Below are 19,513 nucleotides of genomic sequence, written 5' to 3' on the forward strand. Positions count from 1 at the left end.
AACGAGACAACGAGGAACACCTGGACAAGACACAAAGGTTTTGAGGGAACTGATTGGTTCACACTTGTCAGTGAAACGACAGGCACAAGTGAACACAATCAGAGCACAAGACACAGACTAAATAAAGAAACACGTGAAACTAAATACTAAATAAAAAAACAACAAACACACACCATGACAGGAATAAGCTACACAGAAAATATAAGACAACTTTTTTATATATATATATATATATATATATATAGCGCATTTCACAACAGCTGCAGCAATTTAACAAATACAAAATATTTTTAACTCGAAATTCAGACAGCGTGTTTTATATGTATTATTAATTCCACAAATCCTTGGATAGCTATTTGTTGTGATTTTCAAACCCTTTGGAAGACTCAAAAAAATCTATTTGATTTTTTGTATTATGAAATTAACTCGAAACAGCATATTCTCATGCCCAGATGATTGAAAAATTAAGATTTAAGCTTCTTTTTTTTATCCTGACACATTTTTTAAGCAATTAAAAGAATCACACTCTGTTATTAAATATTGTATCAACAGCATGTCTTTGAGTGTCTGATATTACATGACAAGCTGCGTCATGATTGGTTGGAAGACGGAGGAGGCAGGCATGTGCGTGAACATAAATACAGCGTGCAGATTGTCTGGCTTCATCCACTCCAGTGTTACAAGTCATCATTTGCCTGTCACTTAGATAAAAACATTTTTACGCTGCAGAGATCACGGGGGCTTCTTTTACCGAGAGTCACTCAGCCAGCATGTCTCTTGAAGAAAAAGAAAGGACAAATGTGCGACTCGTGTTTTTGGGAGCAGCAGGTGTGGGGAAGACTGCCCTCATCCAGCGCTTCTTAAAGGACACCTTTGAACCCAAGCACCGCCGCACAGTTGAGGAGCTCCACAGAAAGGAGTATGAGGTCGGGGGTGTCAAAGTCAACATCAACATCATGGACACCAGTGGCAGCTATTCTTTCCCAGCCATGAGAAGGCTCTCCATCCAGAACAGTGATGCCTTTGCACTGGTCTACGCAGTGAATGACCCAGCATCCCTGGAGGCAGTCAAGCGTCTGCGGGATGAGATTCTGGAGGTCAAAGAGGACAAATACACACCCATTGTGGTGATAGGAAATAAGATTGACTGTCGACACGAGCGTCAAGTATCAAGTGAGGATGTTGTCGCAACAGTGGAGCTGGACTGGAACAATAGCTTTGTGGAGGCATCTGCCAAAGACAACATCAACGTGCTACAGGCGTTCCGGGAGCTTTTGCAGCAAGCCAACCTGCCCAGCTGGCTCAGCCCGACACTTTGCCACAGGAGGGAAACATTTCCCAAGGAGAAGAACAAAATGCCTAAAATGAACAAGGCCCACAGCTGTCTCCTATCCTAATGAAGAGATGGCTTATCAGGATACCAATATGGAAATTTACTGAAAGGAATCGCTGAATGCAATTAGTAGTTAATACATTGATGGAAGGCTGACTGGATGGATTCCTCATTGTAAGAGTTGATTCTAAATAACATCACAATAAGTGATTTTAAATATTGACTAATTAACATCTGTATGTTCTTCTTGTCTTCTGTGTACCTTCTACAAAGCCTCCGTGGAAAAGTGTGGAGAATTGTCACTCATGCCAAAACACTTGAAGTACTGTATCATGGTTTTGTGTGCCTGGAGCAAATAAATGAATGAATAAATGAATAAAACATAGCCACCAGGGATACAAATTGAAAATAAACTTTTAAGTCGTGGAGGAAAAAAATGCTTAACTGTGAACAAGATGACATGCCAGAACATTACTGTTACTGTATATTATATTGTCACAACCCTATGCAGTTGTAAGTCAAGTGGAAACATATGTTGCTTAAGTCCTTACGTGGTAAAAAAAAATAAATAAATGAAAAAAATTGTTGAAAATCCTATTTTGTGAATTGTTGTTCAACATTTCCCACATATAAATGACATATTGGATATGAATGTAAATACGTTCATTTCATACTGTAAACACAGCTCTCATTCTATCTATCGCTGATAAATAAGGACAATCAATAATACATTATTTGCGTTACTTCACGTCATTTGAAGTTGAAAAAATGACTCCACGGAAGAACTCGAGCAGAAGCTTGTCTGTCTGATATTGCCCTCTCGTGGTCAACATTTGTCATGCAGCATGGCTCTGAAAATTGGATCACAGTGCAACTTTCTTGAGTCATTTCTTGTGTCGTTTCAATTTTGATTAATTTGGATAGACTATTGCAAATATGTTGGTCATTTGGCTAGTGTTATATTAATTTGGGCTCAATTGAGTACATGTACAGAAAGAAAAATTTCTCAAAATGGGTGATTGTGGAATTGGAGAACAATTTACTCACCAACATTTGAGAACACAGAAGCCGTAATTGTTTTTCTGCCCCCCCCCCAAAAAAAATAAAAACAGGTGGGAAAAAAATCATATAATTTGACTAATCCATATTTGTACACTTTTTGAATTATAGCAACAGGGTGGCAAATAATCCTTTATTTGCTTTACTGTATATGCTATCTGTGCTAGCGCAATGCTAACAGGCAAAGAACAAACTTAACTAGATAATTAAAACTGAAATTTCATTCGTATTTATTTTGGGATTTCATCAGAAGCATTGCAATGGTTTGAGGCTAAGGCTAATCCAGAAATCTTGATCATATTATTCACATTGAAGTCATATTATATTTTAGTGTTAATTTTTTAGGTTAGCGTTTTCATCCAATCAGAATGCAGCTAGCTCGTGTTGCCAAGCAGATTTCATAATACCAGGAGCACGGACTATTCATCCAAGGCCTTCAGACACAATCGTGCAGGCGTCTGTTCTTGATCTCAAGGAGGCTTTTACCGTTGACAGACAGTTGCGATAGCCAATTCGATCACGAGTTGATGACAGTAAGGCCTTCTCGCCGGACTCACGTTGAAAGTGATGACCGCCTCTTGTGATTGGATACTCACTTGCATGGGGGTAGCGCTATGCAGAATCAACACACCCGAAAGTTGTAACTGGCGACCGATCGGAAACCTAAAATATATTCTTGCTGTTTTAAACCACAATGGCCAAAGGAGGGAAACGTGTGGATTTAATTGCTCCACCTTGCAACCATTGTCAGATTGGAATGGTACGCCATCTTGTACACCAAGCACTGTTTGCCATGCTCTCGAAGAGTTCTTATGTTAGCTTTTTACCACTTTATACATTGTTGTTGTATCGTCATCATGCCAGGACTGTTGGAAGTGGGAAGTCTGTGTCGTGTGTTGCCCTGCTTTCTCTGTGTTGAATTGTCTTTTGAAGCTTCAGCTGTCCAAATTGTAAAATGATATTGACTTGCCATTGTCTGGAATAATATAAACAAAATGTCAACGGAGAGGGCAGCACGTTTGCCTGACAGTCAAGAAATTCTGTTTCAATAATAGCTCAGGTCATCATCGAATTTCCATGTTGTTCTTTCTCGCACATTCTTAAAAAAAAAAAAAAGAAGCATGTTGTGTTAATTGAGAGCTTGAGGAGTATGAACAATTGTTTGTCTTAGAACGTGTCATGGAAATCGTCTAATCAAGGAAACAGGACTTTTCTTGAACTTACAACAGCCTAAACAAACAAGAACCACCCTCGCCTCGAGCGAACCTTTCGTGAATTGTTGGCCTAATGTGCCTTGCAACTAGCCAGCGACAGGTGCAGTGTGTACCATCCTCTTAATTAAAGTCACCTGAGATAGGAATCCGACTCAGCCATTACAATCAATTTAGAAAATGGAAAGAGGAATGTAATTTTGACTTTTGCTTTATGCAAAGGTCAGAAATGCTACCTTCCCGCCCTTTAACCGCAGTTCGGAAGATCACATAACCCCAATCTTGGCCTCTCTTCACTGGCTCCCAGTGCACTTTCGAGTTTGCTTTCTCCAAATCTTTAAATGGCATCGCCGCAGCATACCTCTCCGAGCTCCTCCACATTTTGGTGGGAGGGTGCAGAAATAACATTACATAACACGGTAATTACGATCAAATTGTCCATTTTACGCAGAATTATTCTTGTCTGGTGTTTTGCAGATTAGATCAAATAGATTTGAACAATCCAATTGGAAAAAGTACATGAAATAAAATTTTAAAGGCGCAAACAGTTTCGGATAAACAAGGCACCAGTATGGCAAATTGTTTCTTTTATTTCACAGACAATGACAAACATTCATGTGGCAAGCGGACAACAAAAAAAAGGGAAGACACCCTTAAATTACAGCAACTTCCTGCTTGCAAATCAGCACATGCATTTACAGTAGAGTTGATGAGAAAATAATGCATTAAAATTGATACAACAAATGGCAAAAAGCAAGCACCCCATCAAACCAACATCAGGAACGTTGAAAACATATTTTGCATTGGCTCATAGAGTACATGTCCCTGAGCGGAGAGCTATATTAATATCACGACTCAGCATCATTTCTAATGCTCAAAAGGTGCACATGTTCAAAACATACATACAGGTCAATGGAAAACATGTCAACTTACCTGTACACTAAGACTGTAATTACATATTTTCACATTGTTGCCACTCTGTTTTTCTAATTACCAAATATCTCATCATCTAACTCTAGGCACCCGGTGGTTGTCTGTTTTCATTTTGCTGAAGTCCAAAAGGCATGCCAGTTTTGGTGCGAGGCTCACTAAATGCTTATAGGAATGTACACGTTTAATTTTAGCCTCTTAGCATGCTAACATTCGCAATGCTAATTTTGTCTCAATTGGAGTGGTACTTGACGACGGAGGACGATTAGCTAAATATATTTTTTTTGTTTAAGACTTAGACATAAACGCCCCGCCAACAGTGATGTCACATTGCTAAGGATCAACATTTTAAAACACTGCCGAAAAGGGCATGAAATGATCGCAAACAGCACACATTGGAAGGGGAAAGCTAAGCTAAATGGCTAACTCAACAGAGAAGTAGGCCTAAAACTGAAAACTATTCGAAACCATGTTGCTGTGAATACGTTTCGTAGTAACAATGCGAACTACGACATCACGGTTGCGATTAAGTACATGTATTGAATTTGTTAGTCGAACAGTAACAAAGAGGATGGTAAACTATGTACGGTAAACGGCAACACATTCATCTAATAGGGTTAAGGTTTTCGTTCTTCTCTGCAATGGATGAATTAGGTTTGCGGTGTAAACGGCACAGAACCCATGTGACACTAAAAAAAAAAAAAAAATAATCCAAATTTGGTTACAAAGAGCTGTTTGGGTGCCCCATATTAAATGCAAGCTGATCAAAGCGCCGACAAAAAAGGCCAGCAAGAGAGTCGGAGACATGTTTTACTACTTTTCAGTCAGTGGATATTAAGTACACTCGTAGTTTTCTTTGTTTTTGTTTTTTTAAAGCAATGATAATTCATCTTGTCTTATGTAATGTATATAACAATTTCAGAAATTTCAAAATAAACCGTATACTTGATCAGAATTGAAGCGTGATTAAAAAGAAAATAATTCAATCACTTACATTTTTTTTAAACAGTATTGCTGTGGGAAGTTTTTTTTTTTAAGTCCAAGTAAAGGAGTAGAAACACTTGTATAGAGCTGGACAATGACTTAGATATGTGATGCGCGTAAGTTTTTTTTTTCCTAATCATTACAGTAGTGTGCTAGAACCCCAAAGAAGCACATCTTCCTTCAGTCACCACCAGACCCACCTCTCTGATTTACTTTACACTCTAGTCGTCCACAGCAATGTTGCGGAACAAGTAAGCCATGGACTCTCCATTGTGGATACGGCGGATGGCCTCTGCCAGGATCATACTGACGTCCACGGTCTTGATTTTTGGACACTGGAGCTTCTGCACTTCATGCGGGACTGTATTGGTCACCACCACCTCAAATACAAAACACATCCTCACGATCGATGCAATGCTGACACAAACTTATTAGTAAGTTGTAATAAGTTGCAAGTCAGCTCTGTTGAATGACAACAATTACAATAACTGGAGCCAATCTGCCATCTCGCCTTATTAGTGTAGTTACAAATTAGACCACCTAGTGATGAGGAAAACTATTGATACACCACCACCCCCACCCCCAAAAACATTGAAGATAGTTAAAAAGGGGGCGGCCATTTTGCCCCTTGTTGAGTGAAAATGACATCACAGTGCCTCAGGGCTAGATGCTTAGTTGTCCTCACCTCATCAATGGCCGACTCCTCTATGAGCCGTGGAGCATCGGCAGAGAGTAATCCGTGTGTGGCCATGATGTAAATTTTATAAGCACCTCTCTCTTTCAGAATCTCAGCGGCTGCAACAAAGTCGCCTACATCGTCTATGATGTCATCCTGGGGGAGGGAACAGCAGACAAGAATTAGTGGATCTTGAGGATGAAATCGCCCCACCTTTTGAATAATACAAATAATAAATTTAAAAAAATAGTGAATGGGAATGACGAGGGAAAAAAAAGGTTTAATAATTCGCAAGAAATAAGGAAGTCAATTAAGTACTTGCAATGGCCACGGATAAGCAAATAGTATCCTTGCTGACTTCCTTAAATTGTTTGCCAATCGCAAATTTGTGCATGCAAAATTGCTTTGCACATACGCGCAGTAAGCAAAAATCTAAAATAATGATCCCCCAAAGATTCTAAGTGTCCGACAGGTGAATGTATTCCTTGGTGGTTTTCAATCAACAAAACACGATAGCAACCTCTCACCACGATGATGGCAATTCTTCCCCCCACGTCCCCAACGACAGTAATGGGAGGTTTCTCCTTGGCCATCATTACTGCAAAGGAAATGAGTTTGTGTTAGCAGCGTTGCAGATTCCGCTTTTCGCCGTCTCACAAGTCATTCTCAGTAGATTGGGTAAAATGGGTTGAGAAAACGGTTCGTATTTGAGGAAAATGAGTGTGCCAAATTCCTTCCTAATAATGGACCGTTGGAAATGTTTAGTTGACGACACAACGCTGTCGCCATGTTTAATTGGCAATTGAATGTTACTGAAGTATTTTTTTTTCCTTTTTTTCCCCCCATTCTACCCCGCCTACTCTATAAAGATTATCTGAAATGCCAAAATGTCCAGCACATGCCATGCAAAGAATCAAGAGGCCTTTCTGCCCAGGATACCCAATCAGAAGGCAGCGTCTCAACTGCCTGTGGCAGGCATATGACAGACAGCAGTGTGCATAAGAGCAACTATGCACCGGAGAAACTTATTTGACAGTGGACAACAGTGGATGGCAACCACTGCTGACGGATTCTTCATTCGCGGTTGCCAATCTTAAGGGTCAATCGTCAGTCCAACATCACTGCTTCCAGCAAATATTTGCATACATGCGTACAATAACCACAATGCAGCTCACCTGCCAATCACAGGAGATTTTTAGCTGTTGTTTTTTTTTTTTTAATGCTTAATTTTTCAAATTTAGGTGAGCCAGCTTCAACAAACTTTCACAGCATATTTAATTTAGCCCAACTTCAGGTCGCGAAGAATTAAAACAGACTTTTGTTCAAATACAGCTGCATTGTGAGAATTGTTGACCATGTAAATGCTTCAATTAATTCAGGGTTGAAGGAGACAATCAGCCAACCAAGCCAAATCTAAGAGGAAAAGTATCAGGAAGAAGAGAGAGAGAGAGGAGGCGCATGCCTTGTGCAACACTACTGAATACCGTGAGGCGCACAGCATCAGTCAGTCATGTAAACACCTTGAAGTCAAACCAATGATAGCCGCGTTAGCAGTAAACACACTTCTGCAAAGTTCTTTACGACTTGCAGAGACTCGTTGAAACATGAGAGTTGTCTGATCGTGAAATTGCTTCAAAGTGTAAAGCTGCACTATTCGAAACAAATGGGCGGAAAAATGAAGAGGGACCTCACTAATCCAGTGAATAAAACTGACTTGGAGGATATGAGCTGAATGATTAAATGCATCACGCTAATTCATTCTTAACTTTTACCCCTTCCTGCAGGTGAATGTTTTACATTAGGAAATCGTGCTTCATCGGTCTCATCACATGCAGTCGAGAAGAGCAAAAAAATGTTAATCGGATTTTCCCCCCAAAAAAGCAGGTTTAACAAAGATGCAACATGTGCTGATTGGCAAGATGAGTCCAGATATTTTCAGAAAAGAATCAAAGAATACAAAAAAAGATGTTTGGTGTGGTTCTGGTTTGATTTATGGGAAAATAAAATCAGAACACTACAAAACAAAGAAGGTTTGGGCCATCTTGTAGAAGTATCTGTCTGGAATCTGAGGTGAGGTGCGATTATTTTACCCGACACAATCGTGCCATGCGCGTGGCATATACAATAAATAACTTGCTTCTAACTTTGAACATCTTTGCACCAGTCGCCCCCTTCTTCAATCCAGACTATTTTCCCCAGGATGCGACACAAACCCTTTGTCGGCACATGCACGAACAACCGAGGAACCATTTGAAGAGGAACCATTTCAATAGTTAGATGGAGGTTAGGTTTACGCTCGTACTTGGAAGCTCTATGCCAGGGAACGGAGCTTGTTGTTTGCCTGCTATTGCCAACAAATAAACACCACGTTAAACACAAATGCACACATTTCACAAACACATGATGCCAAGACTTGGGAAATCCTCTTTCGGATCACTTGTCTATACTTTGTCAATATTTTTTCTTTGATATTGATGGAATTGGACTGCTCCAGGGGAGGACTTTTCAAGTCATTGGTAAAAACTGAAATATTTCGACTAAATTAAGGGGATGTTGTGGAGTCATTTGCCAATGACACACGCATTTGATTTATTCAAGTCACACTCTGTTGTTTGCCTGATCTAACCGATAAATAATAACCTAGGAATACAAACTTGAAAACCCACACACGTCAATACAAAGTTCATGCAACAAAATACACAAAGTTTCAAATCCGTCGTGTCTCACATGCAGTAAAGCGTATTGGGTTGGACTCCAATGCCTGGAAGCTTGGACATTGGTATCATATCATATTTCAAACACAAAAAGAGCCAACAACTAATTAAATTGAGGTTATTTTTTCAGGTACTTGAAGGCTGCAATGTGACGGAATATTTAGCGTATGAACGCGTGTAATCACACACATCCTGATTCTTCATGAGCGACGAACCTAAAATCAGTATGACAAATAAACAGAAGTCTAGGAGAAATTTGTGACAGTAATATCTGAGCTCCCCTAGAAAGAAACAATGTGCTCCTTTTTGGGTTCATCCAACCTACAAAGTCACACCAAAAAAACTAAATGAAAGTAATCAATATGAGAAAGAAAAAGAAATGTCTCTCTTACAAGGCAGCTCTAATCCGGTGTGTCCGGTGGTGTTTCGCACACACGGCGGTGAATGTCTTCCGTCAGCCATGTCCGACTCAGAACACTGAGCCTCGCCATGAATCACAGCCAGACCCAAACGCAAACGTTCCGCATAGGACTGAGCTCTAGAAGAATCAATGACAAAAAAATCCGCACCTGTCACATAATGAGTTGCCAATATTCACTGGGAAACAATTTGAAAAAAAAAAATATACCACAACCTACAGACCAAATACTTATTTGAATGCTTTTCATTAAGAGCAGTGTTGGACTATGAAGATGTGGTCGGCATTTGGACACGGAATGTTGACACAAAAGAAATTCTAATAAAATTATTAATTATAATTCAATATTTACTGACAGCGATACCCTTTTTAGGTCAATAAGACTTCGGCATATGCATATAACAAGAATGAGTATTTTTTGTATTTACCTCTTGGCTGCTGCTGGGGATTTAGCGACAATGATGGCATTCCTGTAATCGGGAATCTAGAGGCATATGACCAAAACAACATATCACCGATTTTAAGTGGTACAGAACTCAATTGCCAACAAGTTTAATTGGGTGGAATTATCACCTCCTCTTGGATATACTGGATCAAGAATGGGGAGGCCCGCAAATTGTCCACCGGAAAAGAAAAGAAACCCTGGATCTCTTTCTGATGCAAGTCCATGGTGATAATGTGTGTTAGCCCTTCAGAGTAAAAGACATGTTAATGAGATTTTTTTTTTTTTTTAATACAATCAAGAAATGAATTCTTGCAATCGGTATAAAAACAAAGATGGTAATAGAGAAGTTCTTTACCTGCTTTTGCCAACATGGATGCTAACAGTTTACATACTATGGAGCCCCTCTTCCTCATTTTGCACTGTTTGCTGTAGGGGAAGTACGGAATAACCCCAATGATGTTCTTTGCACAGGAGGTCTTGAGTGCGTAGGCCATAACCAGCAGCTCCATGATTGCCGTGTTGACATCTCTGTGTGGCATAAAGTGACAATGTCATAACAAATCAGCAGAATGTCAACCAAAGACAGAATATCAATTATTAAATTATAGCTGTCATGTGCAGATGTCTCTATTCTTTACACTCACCTTGGTATGGTCTGGATGATGAAGATGGTTTGTCCACGAACTGATTCTTTTACATCCACTCTTGTCTCTGCATACATACAACATATGTAAGAAACAACAAAGCACGTTTACCGTGCATAATGATGTTAAGATGCAATGAACTAAGCTTGCACTCCAAGAAAAAGACTCTGGAAATATTGACTTTTTGTTTGGTTTTGTGTGACTTCAGTCCCTGAGGACGCACTCTCACGCGTACAGACTTAACACGGTTTCCTCTTACCACTATTAGACTCTTGAAATACAACAGACTTTCCCAGTTCAACTCCAAGTCGCCTGAAGAGCAAAAGCACAATACTTAATATTCAGCGTTTTTGATGCACACACAAACACGTGATCTTTTAAAACGTCAGAACTCCATGCACAAATGGGCCATGTAAGCAGATACAATGCGATCATTGTACATCGCAAGCAAAGTTGCAAACAAAAAGTAAAATAACAGGTTTAACAGGTTAATATAACATTAAAACAAATGCGTTATTGGATAGTTCCGTTTAGCATGCACGGGGTATTGTGCTGAGGAATTGTATCATTCCTTACTCTGTTATCTTCTTCGCTAGTTCCGTGCATGCTGCGGTGGAATTTGCAGAGAACACGCGATAACCACTTTTCGCGACGTTCATCGTGCTGTTGGAGGTGTTATTTTGTCGACTAACTTGGGTGCACACTAAATTCTGTGTGAAAACTCAGCTTTTTTTCTTTTGCTTTTTTTTTTTCGGTTTCGTTCGTGAGGCGTCGACTTTAGCTGCCGCGCTAGCTGTTCGTGCGCTTGCTTGTTAGCTTAAACCGCGTCTTTAGAAACTACAACTTTCAGTTTGTTCCAAACGTAAGAGAGTTACAGCACATGATCATTATGCGCCACTTGGATTTTTTTCTAGAACGTGTTGCGGTGATCAAACGACTGACTGATGCCTGACTAGTTCAGGTACCGTGCTGCTGGTCCAAACATTAGCCGACATTTGCTTCTACGGAAGCTTCTGTGGGACAAACTTTGCGAGTCACGCTGCAAAAAGTGTGTTTGTGTGTCAAAGATATTACTTCAAGAAAATGCCTTGGTGGGCCGTCGGTGCATCTTTTTATTGACTTGTATATTCCCTTTGAATTTTGTATGTTCTTATATTTATTGCTAATAATAAGATCACGTTTGCCAGATACTTTGCGTACAATTCATTACGCTCAACAATATTAAAATACAGTGACGTGGGAGGCCCATGTTTTCATCAAAACGAGGTAGAGGTTTTTTTACCCCGTAAAAAAAGTGTACCTTTATTTATTACTGTAAGCCATTGTAACAGTAACCACATATGCACATGAACACTATGCTTGTATAAAGGAAAATAAAAAAAAGTTCATAAAATACTCAACATCATTGCTGTCCTGTGGAAAACACGAGTCCGTTTTTTTTTTTCATTTTTTACAGACATTTACGTCAATGGAAAGTCTGCGTTACAGATTAACATGAAAATTTTAAAAACACAAAATTGGACATTCACAGGGCAGCAACAATATTTAGACAGCAACACCATTTAAAAAGTTAGTTAAACACACCATTTTTTCCCTTTTTTTTAAATATCTATTAACACTGTACTGTATTCAATTTATTTTATTTATGTATTTGTTTGTGCAAAAAATGCGATTGTATGTGGCTGTGAGGGTCGGTGGTGCCAACGTGCCCTTCCCAAATGTACTGATGAGCTATACTGCTACCCTCTTGTGCGTCAATTTCTGCATTTAGTTTCCGATTACTATTACAATTACATCTGGGGCCTTCGGCTAAACTAAATTTATATTCAATATCCAATTGAATCTCTATATTTCATAAAGTCACCTCATCTGACTTTGTGAGCAGGAACTTAATTAATCATCTGATACTGAAGACTCCGACAAGCTACCTTGAGGTATAGTATCTAAATCGTCTGGTGCGAGCTACAAACAACATTGGTTTAACATGCAAACAACGACAACCTGGTCCCACAAGGTCGGCAGTGGCATGTACAGGCAACATTGTGTGTGTTTTTTTTTTCTTTTTTCAGACCAGCTTGATCATTAATGACACACTTGTCAATGTTTAACCTGCGTCTGTACATTGTTCACACCTCTTGCATACACATGTTGGCTCCCTAATAAAGGCTGTGAATACTGAACTGAGCATTTATTTCTCTCAACAGGTGGCTCTGGACTCATTCTTGAGTGACTGTTGTTACTTGCCTGACCAGCAATGAAATCTGAGCACGTTCTCAGCTGTGACAATAAAGCCAAGGTATACAATTTGTTCGGATAACCTTTGTTACGAGCTCACAGCGAGAGTGAATAGTATACATTTCTAAGTGTGGATCATTGGCTGTGTTGGTGCGAGTGGGGGGTCAGATGAGAAAACCACGCTGTGACGCAGTAACAAAGAACAAATCAAAATGAATGAGAGTCTGTCCTATTTCTTACTGACGTCATTCTGTTTAATTTACACCCATTGGTGTGCTTTTACATTTGCGTTGGTCTGGCTTTGCGTGGAATTGAAAATGATTCGAGGTTAATCTCCTGAACAGTTAAGAATGGGAATAGTGGAAGAATAGGTCGCAGTGTGTGTCTTTATCTTTTTTTGACATCTTAATCTCACATTGGATCCCTGACGGCGGATTATTTTTTTCAAACTTCTATCTCATCATGTTTTCATCAAACAGCACTTATAAAAAGTGAGGTCGAAAAGGGGAGCAGGAGGAGAGGGAGTGTGTGAAAGAGAGAGTACAGAAGCTCCTCCTCGTTCGCTGCGTGTCTTTTCTTGTGTTTTTTTTCCAGCCTGTTCTTCACTCACACTATCACTCAGTGGAGCTTCACGGCTGGGGAGCAACGCTTCTCATTGGGCAAAGACGGAAAAGAAGGCATCTTACTCCCCCTCACTCCCAATCACCAGGAAAGAGCCAAGACGAGAAAAAAGGTAACATTTGACTTTTTATTTATTTCGGGGGTGAGGGGTAGATCTTTGCTCTGCGTTCTGCATGTGTTAGACACTGATCAACTGTGTTCCTAGATGGAGAGGATGCAGGGAGAATCCGAGGTAGACCTCCTGGAGAGACCAAGCCCGCTGACTAACAAGGATAAGGTGAACATCCAGGACTCGTGGGCAAAAGTCTACCAGAACTGTGATGATGTTGGAGTGGCCATACTCATCAGGTATTTCGTATTACTCTCTTGTTGACCTTATCTAAAAGAGAGAAATTCTTATTAAGAGATGGACACAATAATTGTCTGAACACTGCACATATGTTTAATTCACTACAGCTCTGCATTATCAGTTCCATAATGCTCAGATTAAAATCTATTTAACTAGAACCATATTGATGCTTCATTGTTACCGATATTATATGTGACATAGCCGGAGGTCAACTTTTTTACTGACCTTTTACATGATGTGTCAAGGAACATAGCCAGTCAAATTGTTGTATGCATTAGTCTCACTTTCCGCCTTGTACATAATCCTATTTGTCAAATTGTAGAGGCAAAAGGATAAACAATAATCCATTAGTCAGACACCCTTGGCTCTCAAAGGGCTCCCTCCCTTGAAGCAGGTCATGTTTCGAATGCCAGGCATCCCGCGGTGCCTCGACTATATCACAAGCAATAAGATCTTCAAAACAGCCCCGTTTTGAGGTGCGGTTGTTTTCTTTACGAACTGCATCATTGAATTTTGTCAAGCCATCACGTAAACATCTACTTCATCCAAGTGTGGTGGACCATGCAATCTGCTCTGGTTTATTCCTGAAGGCTTCACAGCTGCCATTGTTGTCTTTTCATTGAGTAAACAGAAATAGCAGGAAAAATACAGCAGTGTTATGAAAATTCTCGCTGGAAGATTTTGACAGTTGTAATTCATTGCCTGACCCTTCATATCTTTGTATGCGCTTACGAGGTGAAAGATTACGGGGACCTCAGAAGGAATGCAGAGCATATAACTCCTCCCAGTCACCTTTAGTCATCTCTATATTACTTGCAGATGAGTTGGTATCACAGTTGAAAGAGAACCGTAGGACAGACAGACAAACGGTATTTTCATTGACGTTCGCCTGATGCAAACTTTTGTCATGATCCGATACTCGTCCAGATACTTGGGTGGCGATTCGATACGTATTGCGATAAATGTTATAAAGTATTCATCTTAAAATATGTATTAAAAAACAGAGGCATGTCTTCCCAAAGTTGGAACTTGAGTGCCATTTGACAGTTATTCAATTGTCACGATTGAAAAGTGCATAAACCGTTCCAGTAATTGTTCCTGACACACAGAGGAGTGCATGACCTCCAATCACAGAGCTCAACATGGTATTGAAAGTATCGATACACCCTCAACGTATTGAAACTTGGTATCGACACAAAAAGTATTGCAATATATCGCAAAATCTTATATCTATCTATCTATCTATCTATATATATATATATATATATATATATATATATATATATATATATATATATATATATATATGTATATGTATATATATATATATATATATATTTATTTATTTATTTATTTTTTTTTCTCAATTTTGATTTAAAGTATGTTCTTCCACATTTATATTCCTCATCCATTAATTCCTGCGACCTGGAATTTAATGAAAGGATCTGAATCAAGAGAGAATTCTTTCCATCAAATCTCAGAGTAAACTTTCAAGCTTTTAAACTGCCCATACCTTCTTGTGGGTTAAAGATAATATCTAAAAGAGCAGACTTTGACTCATCTTATGAAATTAAAAACTTTCGCCAGGTTCAGCTCCCTGGTTCATCTTGAAGAATAGATAACGAAGGATTAAGACTCCAATGACCGTATAAAATACTAATGAGGCTATTTATATGCAACCACAGGTGGTGCAATTCCATGCACGAAAGATTAAACATCATGGTCCCTCATTAGCTTGTAAGAATCAAATTGAAATACTTACAGAAGCCCTCCATCGACGTAGAGCTGAACATCCATCCTCCATCCTTTTCAGGAATTTCAATTCACCAATGCAAGTCTTAAAGAGGGAGCACTGTGTTTTAAAGTTAATGAGTCGTTTTTTGGTCAAAGAAAATGAAACAGGGCATCGGGATTTGATTACCAGATGCTTTGGCCCCTTTCTGACTCGCCTCAGAGTGTAGAATGGGTTAAAAAAACACACACACAAAGCCCTTGTTATTTTGTCAAAAAGCTGTAAAGAAAACCATGAAACAGACTGCCTGTAAATCACGAGGCACGTTTAGCCAAATAACCATTTAGACTCACGTTATCACATATGGGCAATTTAGACTCTCAATAAACAGGAAGGCCCGAAATGAAATTCGAACCCTGGATGTTAGAAATGTGATGCAGATGTGCTCACGTCTCACTCACAGAAACATCTGCTGTTAAGTGAATGTGTATATAATACAATTAAGTCATGCACTCACTGCATATATGTTTGTCTATTCAATACAAATTTTATTTTCACCACCTACCGATAATTTAATCGTGTGGGGGGGGGGGTTGCTTTCAGTTTTTCAGTACTTGCATTCCAAAGCCAAAATTTAAACTTAAGAAATACAATCTAAATGAAAAAAAAAAATATATATATATATATATATATATATATATATATATATTTATTTATTTATTTATTTATTTATTTTTTCGGCACTGTGATATATTTTTTTTAAATTGTGAAAAACTGCTTTCTGCCGAATATCAGGCACATATTGCTTGTAAAAATTGGAAAAATAAATATATAGACACAACCTAGTCAATTGATTGATTTAAAATTTAAAAAATATGTTTAAGGTCAATTGAATGTTAGTGCATGTATTTGCTCATATTAGCTAGCCAACAAGTTGGTGCCGGTGCAAATGCAAGGGATTAGAGGAGCTTCGCACCCTCACACTGATATCTCCCATTCATCTTTCCCTCCCTGACAGGCTGTTTGTTAACTTCCCTTCATCCAAGCAATACTTCAGTAAATTTAAGAACATGACAGAACCAGTGGAACTGAAAAACAGTGCCCAGCTGAGGAATCACGCCCACAGAGTCATGAGCAGCATCAATACACTAGTGGAGAACCTGGATAACCCGGACAAGGTGGCCTCAGTGCTGAAGCTTCTCGGCAAAACCCACGCGCTTCGGCACAAAGTGGAGCCTGTGTACTTTAAGGTAACGTGAGTGGAGATAAAGAACAAAAAATAAGTAGGCCTACTTACAAAGTCATTGGTGGAAATTTGCTTTCAAAATAGAATACAATTCTGACTTAAAGGCTGACCTCTTCATCATCATCATCATCATCATGTTGAGTCAGAAGTTTAGGTGGATCGAACTCACATCGCAAGACTATCACCAGAGTTGGATTGTTTTAATGATGTGAGATTTATTTCTCAGCGGCATAGATAAGATGTTCAGAAAATATATCAATAGCAACAGACGATCATTCTATCACTGATGGACTGTTAGCGCATTGTTGTCAATTCAAGCAAAACGGGGGCAATTTGGTATTACCGTATTTTCCGGACTTTAAGCCGCTACTTTTTTCCTAGATTTTGAACCATGCGGCTAATACAACAGTGCTGCTTTTCTGTGCATCTTTCTTTCACCGGTAGGGGCGCTCTATAGTTCAGAAAATACGCAATATAAATCTCAATTTCTTTTTTCTCTTGAGTCTGTTCTGTTTTAATTATCAAAGTTGTTGCTGTGTTAAAAGGCACTGTTTTAAGAATCTGTTTATGTACCTTTATGTGCATTCACAGTACAAAATCGGTCTGTACATGTAGTAAACAACAATTTTTTTTTAACATATAAAACTGCGGCTTATAGCCTGGTGCGGCCTGTAATTTTTTTATTATTATTTTGTAATTAATTATTTTATTTATTTATTTATGTATTTATTTATTTATTTATTTATTTATTTATTTATTTATTTATTTATTCATTTATTCATTTATTCATTTATTTATTTATTTATTTATTTATTTATTTATTTATTTATTTATTTATTTATTTATTTATTGGTGCGGCTTATATGCAGGTGTGTCTTATATTCCGGAAAATACGCTGGATACTCGGCCAGGGGCGCCAAAAAGGGGGAAATAAGGAGAAGGATTCTAGGGCCCCTGAAGGGCCCCTGATGAAATTGGAATCCTGACAAAATAATATAACACTCAGTAATCAACTTACAATTACCCACATATGTCATTTCTAAAGCATTGGTGGCAACAGTAGGTGTCTTTGTTTGGGAAACTTTTTCAACTCCTCCCGCTCTCCAATTACATAAAATGGTTCAGGCTACCCACTCCAGCCTGCAGAGACTGACAGCTTATGACGTTTATTAGACAATGAGCGGAGGCGGAGACGGCGAGATGCCCTTAAGTGAAATTGGATCATAATCGGTAACATACTGTATCAGATGATGTCTGACAGCATTTCAAAGTACCACAGCACACTGGGTAGGAATTTTTGTACAGTACTAATAGTGAATAAGAAGATGTCTTTTTCCAGCATTTTTCAGGTTTGGGACTTCGATGCATGAAAATCTCTTCTTTAGTGAGACCGGAGAGCACCAGAAATGATTTGATTTGACCTCTTTGTATTTGCGCTATATTCTTTTGTGTCTCATCTCCCTTATTTGTGTGCCTGCCAGTTCCTCAGTGGTGTTATCCTGGAAGTTTTGGGGGAAGAGTACTCAGACGTTGTGACAGCAGAGGTGGCAGGAGCGTGGACTAAATTCTTCGCTACACTCTACACCAGTATCACAAGCACCTACAAAGAAGAGGGTTGGCCGAAGCTCTCAACCTCCACCGGGTGAAGTTTTAAGCAGGTTTTTTGAATGGTGCGTAACGATAGACCTCTGCCTGTGTGTCCTCAAGGTTGAAGGACATACCTCTGAAATGATGTACTTCCCGGAACCTATATCTCAGAAATAACGTGTCATTTTATCTATTGGCAGCTATGGAATAGCACATAGGATACTGTGCATATGGTGCACACGTGATGTAAACCAATATGAACCAATACTGTTATCATTCTCTTGTGTTGCTGTATTCATGAGTCTGATTATAGACTAGCAGGCATGACATTTTAAAAGAAACTGGAATCTCAAGTTTTGCTACCGATCCCGACAAGGGAGTGGAAGTTAGAAAATGCAAAGTGAAACAAAGGACAAGAGGACACATTTGCCGCATTGGATGTGCCTTTTAATGAATGTGTATAGTACATACATCCTGAAAACTGCCATGTAAATTTCACTCGATGCTTTGTTCAAGTCTGTCTTTCAATATTGTGCACCATGCGAGTTACTGAGAATAATTACATTTTTACATTTTTAATAGTAATAATAGTCGATTTTTCTCATCATGATGAAACTTTGTATCCATATTTACCAACATTTCGAAATAAAAATATGAAAAGGAGATTTTAATTGATTCCTTCTGTTACTGTGTTCGTATTGCCGATCATTTGCTATCAAACTGAATTTTTTCATTTTCTCCTATTGTTTCATTGATGCCTTTTTTTTCTTTTCTGGAGTCAGCAACTTTAGGAATATAGAGCTTCGAAGCACCATATTTCTAATTATCCCATAACACTTAGCTAATGAGTATATATGGTGACACCTTTGCATTGAACATGAAAAAAAACGTCATTAAGATCTGGTACATTATTTAGCCCAATGAATTCTGCAACAACGGTCTCAACTTTAGCACTCCAGCTCTCCATCTATTTTCTATACCGCTTCTCATCACTGGTGAGCTGGATCTTATCTTAGATGACTTTGAATGCCCCTGGATTGGTTGCCAGACAATCACTGGGCATATTTCGGCAAACTACCATTCACGCCTACCTACATGCAAGTGGATGTAATGTGAGAGGAAGCTTGAGTATTCTGAGAAAATCCACCCCATGTTAAACCAGGACCAGGGGTGTCAAACTCATTTTAGCTCAGGAGCCACCTGGAGGAAAATCTATTCCAGAGGGGGCCGGACCAGTAAATTCTTGATCGATGACATAAAGCAATTGGCATCAATATTACGCAGATGATCGCAATTTGCATGCTGTGTTACGAGTTGTTAAATGTGTCA

At 38.9% G+C, this 19,513-nt stretch overlaps 3 protein-coding genes across 5 annotated transcripts; 2 read left to right on the plus strand and 1 right to left on the minus strand.

The window, feature by feature from the left end:
- Nucleotides 1–662: 662 nt before the first annotated feature.
- LOC148322926 (ras-related protein Rap-2a-like) lies at nucleotides 663–1,882 on the plus strand. Its single transcript, XM_088317448.1, has one exon. It carries the CDS (start codon nucleotides 771–773, stop codon nucleotides 1,395–1,397), a length of 627 nt encoding a protein of 208 aa, XP_088173574.1. The 5' UTR covers nucleotides 663–770; the 3' UTR covers nucleotides 1,398–1,882.
- Nucleotides 1,883–4,173: 2,291 nt separating this feature from the next.
- On the minus strand, nucleotides 4,174–11,440 carry LOC148322927 (phosphoribosyl pyrophosphate synthase-associated protein 1). 3 transcript variants are annotated; one of them, XM_088317371.1, is made up of 11 exons: nucleotides 10,991–11,440; nucleotides 10,674–10,726; nucleotides 10,415–10,481; nucleotides 10,126–10,298; nucleotides 9,899–10,014; nucleotides 9,754–9,809; nucleotides 9,300–9,445; nucleotides 8,496–8,534; nucleotides 6,721–6,791; nucleotides 6,203–6,349; nucleotides 4,174–5,897 (listed from the first exon to the last, which is right to left on the minus strand). In XM_088317371.1, the coding sequence occupies exons 1-11, from the start codon at nucleotides 11,071–11,073 to the stop codon at nucleotides 5,739–5,741; spliced, it is 1,110 nt and encodes a 369-aa protein (XP_088173497.1). In that variant the 5' UTR covers nucleotides 11,074–11,440; the 3' UTR covers nucleotides 4,174–5,738. The 3 variants fall into 3 exon arrangements, with proteins under 3 accessions (XP_088173497.1, XP_088173496.1, XP_088173498.1); XM_088317370.1 differs by having other exon boundaries at nucleotides 8,496–8,537; XM_088317372.1 differs by lacking the exon at nucleotides 8,496–8,534.
- Nucleotides 11,441–12,606: 1,166 nt separating this feature from the next.
- Nucleotides 12,607–18,847, plus strand: LOC148322928 (cytoglobin-1-like). Its single transcript, XM_088316935.1, has 4 exons — nucleotides 12,607–13,382; nucleotides 13,476–13,618; nucleotides 16,370–16,601; nucleotides 18,079–18,847. The coding sequence occupies exons 2-4, from the start codon at nucleotides 13,476–13,478 to the stop codon at nucleotides 18,241–18,243; spliced, it is 540 nt and encodes a 179-aa protein (XP_088173061.1). The 5' UTR covers nucleotides 12,607–13,382; the 3' UTR covers nucleotides 18,244–18,847.
- Nucleotides 18,848–19,513: the final 666 nt, after the last annotated feature.

Source organism: Idiotropiscis lumnitzeri, chromosome 15 (assembly GCF_059441095.1).
Source record: "Idiotropiscis lumnitzeri isolate Australia: NSW breed Sydney's pygmy pipehorse chromosome 15, RoL_Ilum_1.0, whole genome shotgun sequence".
Classification (NCBI taxonomy): domain Eukaryota; kingdom Metazoa; phylum Chordata; class Actinopteri; order Syngnathiformes; family Syngnathidae; genus Idiotropiscis; species Idiotropiscis lumnitzeri.

Excerpts from the sequence above, each read along its gene's own strand:
- LOC148322928 (XM_088316935.1), top strand. The coding sequence starts at position 13,476 with ATGGAGAGGATGCAGGGAGAATCCGAGGTAGACCTCCTGGAGAGACCA. Across the intron at positions 13,619-16,369 it reads GGAGTGGCCATACTCATCAG|GCTGTTTGTTAACTTCCCTT; the intron begins GTATTTCGTATT and ends CCTCCCTGACAG. Across the intron at positions 16,602-18,078 it reads TGGAGCCTGTGTACTTTAAG|TTCCTCAGTGGTGTTATCCT; the intron begins GTAACGTGAGTG and ends TGTGCCTGCCAG.
- LOC148322927 (XM_088317370.1), bottom strand. The coding sequence starts at position 11,073 with ATGAACGTCGCGAAAAGTGGTTATCGCGTGTTCTCTGCAAATTCCACC. Across the intron at positions 8,538-9,299 it reads CACCGGATTAGAGCTGCCTT|CAGGCAAACAACAAGCTCCG; the intron begins GTAAGAGAGACA and ends TGTTGGCAATAG. Across the intron at positions 6,792-8,495 it reads CCCTGGCATAGAGCTTCCAA|TAATGATGGCCAAGGAGAAA; the intron begins GTACGAGCGTAA and ends TTTCCTTTGCAG.
- LOC148322926 (XM_088317448.1), top strand. The coding sequence starts at position 771 with ATGTCTCTTGAAGAAAAAGAAAGGACAAATGTGCGACTCGTGTTTTTG.